General features: G+C 43.1%; 1 protein-coding gene across 4 annotated transcripts in view; it reads right to left on the bottom strand.

Annotated features, from left to right (window-relative positions):
* Positions 1–13,097, bottom strand: part of LOC111861437 (transformation/transcription domain-associated protein) — a 90,041-nt gene that overhangs the window by 43,585 nt on the left and 33,359 nt on the right. For 2 of the 4 annotated variants that reach the window (XM_023845998.2, XM_023845999.2), the window contains exons 25-35: positions 12,192–12,481; positions 10,605–10,788; positions 9,023–9,255; positions 8,330–8,468; positions 7,311–7,444; positions 6,508–6,669; positions 6,074–6,331; positions 5,202–5,325; positions 1,851–1,997; positions 1,026–1,231; positions 368–538 (exon numbers count right to left, since the gene is read on the bottom strand). In XM_023845998.2, coding sequence (XP_023701766.1) covers positions 368–538; positions 1,026–1,231; positions 1,851–1,997; positions 5,202–5,325; positions 6,074–6,331; positions 6,508–6,669; positions 7,311–7,444; positions 8,330–8,468; positions 9,023–9,255; positions 10,605–10,788; positions 12,192–12,481 — 2,048 coding nt within the window. The remainder of the gene's footprint in view (positions 1–367; positions 539–1,025; positions 1,232–1,850; positions 1,998–5,201; positions 5,326–6,073; positions 6,332–6,507; positions 6,670–7,310; positions 7,445–8,329; positions 8,469–9,022; positions 9,256–10,604; positions 10,789–12,191; positions 12,482–13,097) is intronic. The other 2 variants (XM_023846000.2, XM_023846001.2) reach the window with 1 other exon arrangement.

The following is a 13,097-nucleotide window of genomic DNA, read 5'->3' as shown; positions in this document are numbered from 1 at the left end:
ACTGAAGAGCGACACTTTGGATTACCACACTTCCTCCAACTTCAGGGTTCAAATTTCCTACTGGAAATAACAGTGGATTCCCAGAAAGATCTGTTCTTTCTCACAATTCCATCCCCCAGTAGTCAACAACAAACATGTCTGCTCCTCACAGACGCCAGTCTTTGTCCATTTCCTTCCACTGGCTTGGAGTGGAGCCTTTTGCTGGGTCTCAGGACCAACTTCAAAGTAACTTGTTGATATAACCAAGCCTATCCCTAAATCTGTTCCCTGGGAATTTTGACACCCTCATACAAAACTACAGTGTCACAATCCAGACGAATGCAATCTAACATCTAAGGTTATTGCTCACCACCACATCAGCACTTACATCCTGTGTGTCCGATTCATCCTTGATTCGCTGGAGTTCCCACTTGATGATCACTTCTGACAGTTCGACGGCCAGTTTGCGGTGCTCAATGGTGCCTGTGGGACTGAAACCTAGTCGCTGGATGGAGTTCACCATGTGCTGCACCAAGTGGTGGCGCACCGGATAATATACCTGAATGATACAAACACTCAACTGTGTGTACACTGTACATGAGCCTGAACTGACAGCTGTGTCAACTTCATCCACTTCCCAGCTCTTATTACACTGAAAATCACATGGGAAAATGTGATAATTCTCATCTGTAGATATGTTACCACATGTTCACATTTGTGAACGCAGTTAGGAGATAAATAGTGACAACGGTTTGGCCATGCAAATGGAATGGAGAGCACAAGATACCAAGAAGGGAACTAAAATTAAAATTCAGAAGCAAGAGGCATACTGGACAACGCTGGACAAGGTGGTACAGGTACTCGGCAGTATCAGGAAGACAGGGAAGAGCTGGAAAAAAAGTGAAAAGTAAAGATTAACTAGAAAACATAAGAGAGTGGAGACATCTGTTCTTTCAACCATTATAAAATGAAAAAGCCCCCAGAAGGAATATAACACAAAATGGTGAGGAAGACATGGAGGAGGGAATCCCCATAGCAGTACATACTTTGTAGTGCCGAACAACAAGCTGCAGGATGTGGAAGAGCTGCTGCATTGAGTGGCCTTCCTCCACGATGATCTTCTTGGTCCAGTGCGTCAACATCGTGTTGCCGTCCTCCATGCGCACAGGCATGGCTGGGGTGAGAATCTCCAGAGCCTGCCGCACAACAATGCGAGCCTCAAGTGCGTGCGCCTTCAGCAGACTGTGGAAAACTGTGACACAGAGACACAAAGTCACTCCCACATCAACATAACCTTCTCTTTGGAAAGCAGAGCACAGGACTCTCAAGACACTTCAGTATTTCTGTGCAATCTCATGAAGCTCATGAAGATGTGATCATGTGTGCCACTCTGCTTAGTCAGTAGAGAGACTGGGTGACCATGGAATTGGGGGTTTTAGTAGAGGCAGATATCTTCCTCTTCTTCACACCATCCAGATCTGCTCTGAGGCACACCTGGCCTCCCACCCAGACAGGACTAGAACTCCTTCTCTATGTGTAAAGTGGCCGAGGTATGAAGTTATTCAGGAATAAGCTTAAGAAAGCATGGGGCTGTACCTCTACTTGGTGTCTTATAATGAACAAAGAACAGACAAATGAACAAACAAGTGAACAGAAAAACCGATACACTCCTCTTTTTATGTATTACACTGGAAAGGATCAGGAAGTGGACATGTCCTAATACGAGGAACTATTACGGTATTTGCTGCAAAACTGAGGAAAGCCATTAAACTCTCATAAATGGGAGTTGGAATCTGGGCAAAACATGAAGCATGGAAGCTTCAGAAACTTGAGTAAACTCATCATTGTGGCGTAAAGTTGATGCCGCTTACCCTGAAGGACAATCCTCTTGTGGATGGCAAATTTGGCAATGATGTGTGACAGCAGAAGGTGGCCATGGTAGCGTGTAGCAGGGTCCACACAGTTCTTAACCAGCAGACACGGCCAAGCGAACATCATGAGGCGTCGCAACTTGTTTCCTGTCAGAGCAACATATATCACATTGTTCACTTCTGTTTATGACAAGACCAGAAATGGCGCTCTCCATAATGCAGAACACAAACATACCTGGTGGCACTGTTTATGGCTAACAAAGCTTACTTAAAAACTGAAACAGCACAATGAAGAGCTATGACAACCTCCTGTACTGAACCTGAACAATATTCGTAAAATCGTTTATGGGACACATGGAGAAGTCCATTTACAGTCTTATGCAAACTGGGATTTACTACAGATCAACATAACTGAATATTGCAACTTTTAGTGGAAGTGTTCCATATCGAGTTTAAGAAAATCTATCCAGTGGTTCAGGCTCTGATATAAGGGCACAGACAAGCACACAAGTTTGTTCCTCACTTTGTAAAAAAGTGTCTAAAACACTGGCACCCAGTATCATCCAGTCAGCTGCCATGACAGCTCAGCTGGTTACAACAAAGCCTTGGATTTGGGCTTCATAAATTTTTCACAGGTATATAACAAGTTCTGGGAAGAATTGATCATATATTTCCCTTTGATATGACAAAAACCACAAAAAAAATGAAAGAAATGGGAGGGGACACATAAAAATAATGATTTTATATAACATTAAATAGCAATGGGCCATTGCCTAGCAACTGGGAGGGAGGGGGGCATGTGGAGAGTAAGGTGCTCTCATAAGCCTCCTTCAATATTTTCAAAATGAGGAAAGTGAGGTAAAAAAACTCATTCTGTAGTATCTTAAGTCATTTCAAACACCGTGAGTGCAACAACTGGACTGCATCAGGCACAAGAGTGCCAACACATAAAGTTACAGAGTTCTGATGCTGTGAATGAAAGCAGGAACCCACTGGCATGCACACACTCACAAAATCACACGTAAGTTTGTGAAACGTACAACTAACTAAAGTCTTAGAAACCTACAACACTAATGATGTTCTTACTTGGCCATGAATCTCAGACAGTGAAGGCTAAGACTGGGCAAGAGTACTGGCAGCTGCAATCATATTTTTAAGTTCTGTGAAGGGTTGCAGAGAAACGGAGAGAGCAATGAATGAGAACACAAAGATGGATCTGGGAATTTTCTCGCTGGACACAAAGACACAAGAAAACAGAACTAGAAGGAACATCTCCAAAGAATGGACAGAACTGAAAGTGTGACTTTACAAAGTATACAGCAAAACAAGGGAAGATGCAGGAACGAGTCATAAGTGATCTCAAACAGCCTACTCCTAATCCTTGGAGTGAAAGAGATGAAGATGAATCAGAAATGACAAGCAGTTCTGGGCAGGACTCACACAACCCAGCTTCCTGCAATATGAGGTACGGCAGGATCTAAGTTTCTGATGGCAGTTACTATGACAAACACTCGTCTTCTGGAGTGTAATACCATTCAGCCTGCTTCCATGGAACACTGGCCTCCATCTTCAAGCTTAAATGATACAGGCAGCAACTTCTTCAGCAACGCTGGTAAATATCTACCAGGCTATACAGTGTCACATACCAGACAACAGTAATCTTTATACATTATGACTGAACAGGCTTATGCAGCGGTAAACCTCAAGATTCATATTCAGGAGCTGCTTGGTTTGATTCTTGGCTAGGACAGCAGCCAGATCAATCCAATCCATACCATCCCATCCTATCTCTCTAAGATCAATTTTAATATTGTTCACCCTCCTATGCCTTGGTTTTCCCAGTGGTCTCTTTCCTTCTGGCTTTCCCACCAATATCCTACGTGCATTCCTCTTCTCCCCCATTCGAGCTACATGCCCTGCCCACCTCATCCTCCTTGACTTGATCATTCTAATTATACTTGGAGAAGAGCACAAGTTACAAATCACCTCACTGTGCTGTTTTCTCCAACCTCCTCTCACTTCATCTCTCTTTGGTCCAAATATTCTCCTCAGCGCCCTGTTCTCAAACACCCTCAGTCTATGTTCCTCCCTCAATGTCAGAGACTAAGTTTCACACCCATACAAAACTACAGGCAAATTACAATTTTTACATTTTTAGACAGCAGATAGGAAGAGAGAGAGAGTTCTAAACTGAATGTTAGTAAGCATTACCTGAATCTGATCTGCTCTTAATTTTCTAATGAACGTGCATCATGCAATCTGGTAGAAATTTAGTGATGTTTCAGGGGAACATATTGCTTCTATCTTCAGGCTCAGAGTTCAAGCTGAGCATGGGAATGCCCAATCCTCATGCAAAGGGACTTACATCACCCTCTTCAGGTTTGAACACCTAGAGCAGTGACCAGCATTCTCACCGCATGGCATTAGTGAGGTGGTCCAGATCAGCATCTGATGCATGTGGCATGGAGAACTAGACATGATGTGTAAATTCCTTATGTGAGCAGTCATGCCTCAAACTACTGACTTATAAAACTGATAACAGAATATCAAATACCGTAACATTAAACACTTAAATTATTAAAAATATTAACGATAAATTATGTTAATTGACATGTTAGCAATGATCACCATAAGCTACAGTTGCAGCCAATGCAGCTTCACAACAGATCATTAACAGTTATGATTCAATCTACAGGAGTATTTACAAAGTTCATAAACAAATTAATATTTTATTGAAAATTGATATCTCTTTGAATACAACAGGGCAGCTCTGGTTGTAACAGATACTAGGAAGGCTACTTGGCTTGAGACTGGATGCAAAAGAGCCATCACGGGGGGGGGGGGTTGACATCTCTGAAGAAGCTGTCCAAGGTCCAAAACTTGAGTGTTGAATTGGAAGCCTGAAAACTGGGACCATAAGTCTAATGGGTGCTAATCTGATGGCATCATAAGTTCAGAAATTCATAAACTAGGAAGTCACGGGTGCATTTATGCCTGCATACTGTATACAGTTGAGGGCCATGGAGTCACTGGTTTGGTTGGAATGCAGGTTGGTTTGACTGAATTTTCTCCACCCTCCATACCCTACCTCAAATACAATTACCAAACCCTTCTCTACATTCACACCTTATGTTGCTATGTATTCTGGGTTGTAACTTATATGACTGGTTAATGAGCTGTTAGGATTACAAGCAGAGCTAACAGCACAGGCAGCAAAACTGAGCCAGTTCTACCCACTACAAACACTACAGAGTACAGAGCTAAATAGATACAGGAACAAGGCACCACGAATTGAGCCAATGTTCTGTTCTACACGCTACAGAGCCCAGAATTATGCAGACAGCTTGGTACCCTGACGTTTGTTCGCTGCATCATGGATGTGAGGTGAGGCCTGTTCCACCAGCAGGCAAGAGAACTGGAGCAGCAGAATCCGCACAGAGTCCGAGTTGCCAAATGGATTTTCTGGATCAATCACCTGAAAAACAAACGCAGGTATGCGTCTCAAGATGGCTCTGCAGTATGGCACTCTGTCTTACCTGAGCACATCAGTCACTTTCTGGAAGAGCTTTACAACCTTCTGGGGCGCGACCCCATGTAATCTGGTGGAAATTCACCGATGTTTTTGAGGAATACACTGCCCCTTCTTCAAAGTATAACAGTAAGCCTATTATGCTGATTCTATCTGATGGTATTCTGCAATAGAATATTGTGACAATGGTCTACTTTTCTAAGGCGAAACTGAAATTTTGTGAATTTTAAATACTGCTCTTTATATCGGGAAAAGTGAAAATTAAACTTCTCAAGAACTGTAACACACAGACATACAGTAAGCAAGGCATTCCCTTGCTCCTCTGAGCTTTAGTGAATGCAAATATCTCAAGCAAATACAAAACACTGTTTTCTGGGGGTGAGGGGATTCTAAAATTTTAGGGGAGGTACTTAAACTAAAATATTTGTCCTTTACTGTCAAAACAGGTGCAAGAGTGTGGAAACGTGAGAACAAACAACACACAGGCATGCGCTCTTCTTTATACACAAAGAGAGAAATTTCAGAAAGGTTTCCTTTAATATGTTGTCTCACTGTGACCTTTAGCGATTTTAACGTCCAACAATATGGAAATGAGAAAATATATTAATTATGAATAAGAATCAGAACTACAATCCACTAAGCAACAAAGTTCAACAGACTGACCCTTTAATGTTACTACGATATAATTTCTGACCTTGCTGATGAAGACAGACACGACATTGTCAGGATTGTCCTGGTCAGGAGCTGCAGAGCTGCCCACCAGCTTCTCGCCTTCCCCACGCTCGAAGCTCTGAGCAAAGCAAGGAATCAGCACCATTTGCAGTATCTTCGACTTGAGCTCCTGGGACACAGATGGGTTTGGGAAGTGCTCTACAAACCGGAAGAAGGCAGAACGCTTCCACTCTATGGTGTAGCTCTGGGCCACAACATTCTCTAGGAAGTCCCGCAGGAACTGAAACAGTGGAAATGTCACACATGCACTACACAATAACAGAATTTGTACTGAACAATGTACAAGGGCTTATGGGCTACATGAAGGGCAGTGAATAGGATAGGTTTATAGTTCAATGAAGTTTCATATCGGAAGGCGAAATTTTTCACTGGCTCTCACAGAGGAGCCATACGAACCTGGAAGTCTGGTATGAACCGCTCACAAAGGGCACGCAGCAGCTGGAACAGCAGGTCGATGTCATTCGGATGATGGCAAAAGAAGTGCAAGAGGATCTTGATGATAAGTTTCGGTTCCTTCCAATGCTGGTAATCTACGCAGTCCACCTTCCGGTGGAACTCCTGCTGGACAAACACAAACATCTAACCAAAAAGGAAATCTGTCCTGCATTGATGTATAAATATTTTGTACACAGGAGAAGGCAGGGCTATTACAGAGGAATCTGAGCTTCATATCGGAAGCAGTGGTTATATCTGAATCACTCATAAACTCCATGCAGCACAAGTGATTGTCAGCTACAGAAAAATAGAATGTTCTTGAACCCAAAGGTTCATTACCATGTTCAAAAGACCATACCACTGGTCCCTATCCTGAGCCCAGATTTGAAAGATCCAATGCCGGTTTAAAAATGCCTGACAGCTTTTACAGCAATCCTTCAGTATCAGCAGACTGGCCTGTCGACATCGACTAACTAGTGCTGTGAGGACAGATTATTAAGGAATGTGCTTCTCAACAACCGGGACTGCATCTCTGTTTTTCTTAAGAGTGGGGTGAGACTGAGCCCCTTGCTACTGTGGCTTCAAATGGGTCTACCGCACCAGCCACTAGTAATAGATGAGTATGGGCGACTGGTGGAATGCTAGCATAGGAAAACTTCCCACAGTGCCACTGTCTATCATAAAACCTACACAAACTATTTAGGAACTGAACCTGGGATCTGATCTACAGCTGCACCTCCACCTGACTTTACAATGCTGTGTACCTGGTACTGGTCGTCGCACCAAATCTGTTTGTAGGCAGTGACAAGTTGGTGCTGTGATGACAGCCACTGATCATCCAGCTTTATGAGCAGTGAAGTGATGCGGATGCTCTGGTACTGCATCTCCCTCTTGTCTGCTGTAGAATGAAGCACATCTATTACACTCGCATCACACACGCACGAGAGAAGCAGAGCTCCTCAGCCAGCCGAGAGAGGAGCTTGAGTTTGCACATTACACTACGGCCATGGAATGAAGGCCCAGGGATGGTGCTAGGGATGAAGATGCTAAAGATCTTCCCCTCTCTGCCTGCTGCTGTATTCCTTCTCAGGCCACTTTGGTATATTTCAACCAGCCTAAAATGCTTGTTGCTAGCAAAGTTTGACATGACTATTCCTACCAATTTGCATACAAAGAGAATGGCAGGACAGAACAGGTAAACAGGGACGCGTGCTTGGGTGGGAATGTAGGAGATCGAAAGAGATTCATGGGACTTCTTTCATGGCCTCTGTACAGAACACATGTGTTTGGTTTCACTGTTAGCGGACTGTTGCTGCAGTCACAATCCAAGTTATGAAAACTGCAGGTCAGATGGTTGAAAATCATTTGTAACACACATGCCTTTTCTACAGCATTAAGAAACAAGAAGTTCTGGGAAGAAATAATCACCTACTTTCTTTGATACGACATCGATCATACAGAAAATGTGTCCAACAGTTCATCTACTGTTGCAGGTGTATTCGTTGCCATGGTAACGTTTTTACCAAGCCTTTGCCTAGCAACGATATGGGGATACAGACACACAGAATGATGGGAGGGATTTATAAAATATGCCGCTGAGATGGGCTCAGGCGCCATGACATACATACCAAGTTTCATAAAGATTCACTCAGGCATTCAAAAGTTCATAGGTGGGGATTCACAAACAGCAAGGTGATCTCATAAGCATATTTTTATTTTTTAAAAATATCAAAAGTAGGCTAAATATGGTCCTCCTTAAATAATACAGCAGCATTTGATGTACCTGGCTGCAGAGGCTGCTGGGAACTATTTCCAAGGGCCAAGTTGATAAGTCGCATGCTGCTGTTCTGCAGAACATCTCGGAATGGCTTCCCATCCTTGTGTTTGATCATAAACTCCAAGTAGCGACTCCACTGCTGATCCTGCAGCCGCAACATCATAAGCAGAAATTACAGTAAAATCCACTACATCTGCTGATTAGTCTGCTGTGCAATGAAACCACTGGCAATCGTGTCCTACTGTAACAACTGGATGACTTCTGACAACAAATTGTGAATTTACTGGCATAATATGACCACATAATGAGCTTTACATCACTAGGCTTTATGTTCTTTGATATCTCTCCTAACAGTTTGGACATGAGGACAACAGATGGCAGGAATTCTATGCTGTCCATTACCAAGCATCTCTTTTTTCTTTAATTCTAGGAAAATTAATTTACAGTCAGTAGGAGTGACATAGAAATAAAAAGGATGGTTATGCATTAACTGTTTCTCAATCACTTAAACAACTGGTTGCAAATAAAAGCGCTTAGAATCATCACCACAGTAATCCAGACTTTTCCACTAGGATGGAGGGAAAATGTATTGAACACAATGTAAAGGTTTGTATGGATGGGTCATCTCAAGTCAGTGCATATCAGATGGAAACTGACATGTGAGGCAGATGTTTGCATATACTTGGAGAGACACATCACCTTGATGTTATTGTCATGCAGAAACAGGTCGATCGTCTCTTGTGGGAAGCGCAGAAGGAACTTCATCAGTGGCTCCCGGAATGGAGAACTTGCCTCCACCAGAAGGCTCTTTTCTGTCTGCAGAACTAACCGACACAATATGTCGATGAACTTGGGTGTTGCAGCAGGAATCTGGTGGAAAATGCCAATGATGGTCGCTATCTTCTGTTCATTTTCTCCATTCTTCGACACTCCTAGAAAAATTCAGAGAAAGCGGCTCCTGAAGGGCACCATTTCCCAGTGTGTGACACCGTGTGGTCTGACAGTAGTTTGCCCACATTTCTCAAATTAACATAATGTCCATCTTCAGGGTCAAGAGACCGGAGAGCAAGCAAAATGAATTGCCTGCTGTGTGACTGCTGCTCTTCGATTACTCTCTGACCCTGAAGATGGAGACAGTACATTCTTCCATAACATTTGTAAACTTCTACCACACTATGCAGCATCACATCCCACTGATGTGAGCACCTCAGGTCTCATGAAGCAAGCCCCAACACCACCATTTTGTTCTCAATGGACTGCTAATCTGCAGGATATTTAACAATGCTCTGTCACAGAGAGAAGTTAATTAGAACGTAATGAAATCTGAGGATGATCACGTAGAATGATCTGGAAAGGATGTTACTGTGAAATGCTGTGATTATCTTGCACACACACTGTATAGTCTGAGCTACTGACATTGTCATTAAATAAATTATTAAATATATAAGCTCAACGGAGCATGCACTGAAGTGGTATAAATACAATACAAATATACATACATTCCTTCTGACAAAACTGACGACAGAACGATGTATACACCATTTGTACAAGTACATCTGCTCTGTATTCACAGTACAACACTCAAACGTGCCGGTTCTGACCATGTAGAGATTACCATATTCAGCAATAAATGCAAGACAGAACTAAGGCACTTCTTCTAGGAACATGGAGCTGCTACAGCTCACTTCGCACAGTGCCTAAGCTATGGGCTGGATGACCAGAGAATCACGGATCTATTCCACTGAGGAGTACTAACCTCCTGGGCTGTAATGATGTGCAGTGCCTCTACCTTTAGCTGAAGAGTGAACAGAAAGCAAGTGGCTCTGCACGCTGAAGGCAGATATAGTACGTATATTCCTACGAATTATAGTTGAACGTCTACCAGGCTACATGGTGTCACATCCCAGACATTAGTACTTTAAAATAGTCCATGCTGTGAAAGCTGCAGGTCTGGTGGCAATTTCTACCTTTGTCGCCACATCCAGAGTGACTTTGGGGCCAACACGGACTCCCACAGAATGAGTATAGGGGATGTTCTTTTCTGGGGGGTTAAGTGGTCAGGGTGTGTAATTAACCTCTCCATTAGAATTACTGAGGCTGTAGCTCCATATGAAGGTCAAGGCCTGCAGTGGGATACAGTGCCAGTCCTGTGCCTCTACTTCAGCACACACATCCCTGCCACAACAGAGACAGCATCCGTACAGCTGTGTGAGAGAGACGGTGGAGTAACCACTGCTGCCACACAGCACATGTCCCACCGAATGACATGCTGTCCAGTTACCTTTATGAGCTAAAATGGCAACTTCCAGCAGCTTCTTCAGATGTTGCAACAGCTGTTCACAAAGTTTTTCATTGAAGCTCGATGGAAATAGCTGCGTCAAGTATGACAGGCGCTTGGCCCCATTGAGACTTAAATTGCGATAATCTCCCAGTGTCAGCAGCAATGGACGCATCACAGTGTGAACCTACAGCAATCAAAAGGACACAAATTAAGCTTTAAGCAATGTTTTAGATTCATACTTGGGACGTACTTGGTTCAAACCTTGGTTGGGATACTGGTTATACTGACTGAGGTAGTTCACTGTTTTCCTCAGTTCTTCCAGGTCAATTCAAGGACAGATCCTCAAATTAGGCCACGACTCCTTCCTTCCACATCCTATCCAATCAATTATTCACTTATCATCCTAAGATTTGATGCCGTACATTCAGAAATCCTGACAGCACTGTAAAGGAAATGACCTGCCAATAGACCCTACACTAAGTGAGGTGACTTCAGCTTATACTGACACATCTCATATTTATAAGATACATTTTAATATTATCCTCTGTCTAGGTCATCCAAGTGATCTCTTACCTCCAACCAGAATCTCTGTATACATTTCTCATCTCTCCTATGCATGCTATATGACCTGCACATCTTAATTTCCTTGAGGTGATCCCCACAACAATGTCTAGTGAAGGCCACTACATCATGAAACTCCTCACTATGCAATTTCTTGATTCAGTCAGTCCCACCCTTTTCAGTCCAAATATTCCCCTCAGCACATGTTCTTCCCTTAATGTGACAGACCGAGTTCTGCACCCATATAAAAAATAGGTACAATTATAGTTTCCTACACTATGAGCAATGAGGAGGAGGGCAGGGACATTATGAGCACATGGAAAGCCAAAATATTGTTAACTGAATGGTAGAAAGCATTTCCTAATTTCAATTTGCTTTCAGTTTCTCAGAATGCCATTTCAGTTTGTCAGTGCTGATCCCAAGCATACATGTCATGTCACAGCACAGTGACACAATGCTGATGCCTGAATCTAGCTCAGGGCACACAGTGCCTCTGTGTCAACTACACGGATATGGAATGACGAACTGCGTAGCGCAATCCCATTACATGAGGTTCACGTGTCTCTACTGGGGTTATGGATCCCACAGTGGGGCTTCATGTCTTGGTGCTGTACTGTAAGTGTGCTTCTGCCAACAGGACCGCACTGGGGAGATGTGACACCCTGCAGTCTGGCACAAGTTTACAGACAATTTAGAGGGACTCACTGCCTCCATCTTCAGGATTGTGAAGTAAGTCAAGCAAGTAACTAGCAAGAAGCTAGCAGCTAGCAGTGGTTTATTCTTTAACCCTGAAAATGGATGTAGTAGGTCCCTCTGACATGTCAGTGAACCACACTATAGGGCACCATATTCTGGTTACTACAAAGAGAAGCTCTGCATTTACTATGGTGGGACTAGGGTACTCTGACAAAATTATGGTGGGATGGAAGACGCAAAATGTTGAGAATTCCGAGCTTAAACTTTTCAATTTTAAGTTGACCCTGAACAAGCTTCTTTTCTTTCTGCTGTCCAATTCTGTGTGCTTACCATCTCCATGTCAATCTGGAAGCCTGCAATGAACTTCTTCATGCATTCGAAGCCGGCCTCCTGCAGCTCTGGGTTTGACTGCTCCAGAGCTTTGTACAGCACTGGGAATATCTTCTCTCGACAAGACTGGATGTAGTGGCACGCTGCCAGGGCTCGAAGTGCAGACTTGCGCAGAGGGACGAGATTGCTTACTGACTTATAGCATGGCAGCTTGTTAAGGACAGAGTTCTCTGCCTCACACAGGGATAACAGCTCGTGGAAGAAGACCTTGTGCTCCACAATGGACAGGTCTGAAAAACAATTTGAATGCGTATCATTAGACGAAGCCTGTTCCAGCTTAATAAAAATAAGCAAGAAGGCCTGTGAAGCAAAGCGTAAGACACTGATAGGCACTTTGCCGTGTAGCTGAAAATCTAGACAGTAGAGTATCCTGCTTGAGCAGCTGGAAGCAACTCAACTAGCCAAGATGTTCTCCTATGTTATGGAACCAAAACAGCTGTCAGTACATTTGGAAAGGTCCACCACTGGACCCTATTCTCAGCCAGTTCAGAACAATGTTTGCAACCCCACAGAACACCTAGACAATTCATCAATCTGTCACACTGTAGAAATGAAACAACTCAATCACTGAACTGATTTTCATGACGTTTTAATAAAGTACATCAGTACATTCCACTCTCGGTTAAAATCTGACAAGAACAACAGACACTTCACATGATGGCCCGCATTCAGTTCTTCCTGCACTTCAAGTGTAACTCGTCAACTATCTGAGCCAAAAATGTTTGCAGCAAAAACTGTGAAGAAAAATGAAACATTACACTTTTAAGTAAAAATGAAACATCTGTCTGTTTTCTACCGTGAACTTAATTGAAAACACTCAAATATAACATGACATTTACTCCATAA

Source organism: Cryptotermes secundus, unplaced genomic scaffold, assembly GCF_002891405.2.
Source record: "Cryptotermes secundus unplaced genomic scaffold, Csec_1.0 scaffold693, whole genome shotgun sequence".
NCBI classification, from domain to species: domain Eukaryota; kingdom Metazoa; phylum Arthropoda; class Insecta; order Blattodea; family Kalotermitidae; genus Cryptotermes; species Cryptotermes secundus.
This window is presented reverse-complemented; position numbering and strand designations above follow the sequence as displayed.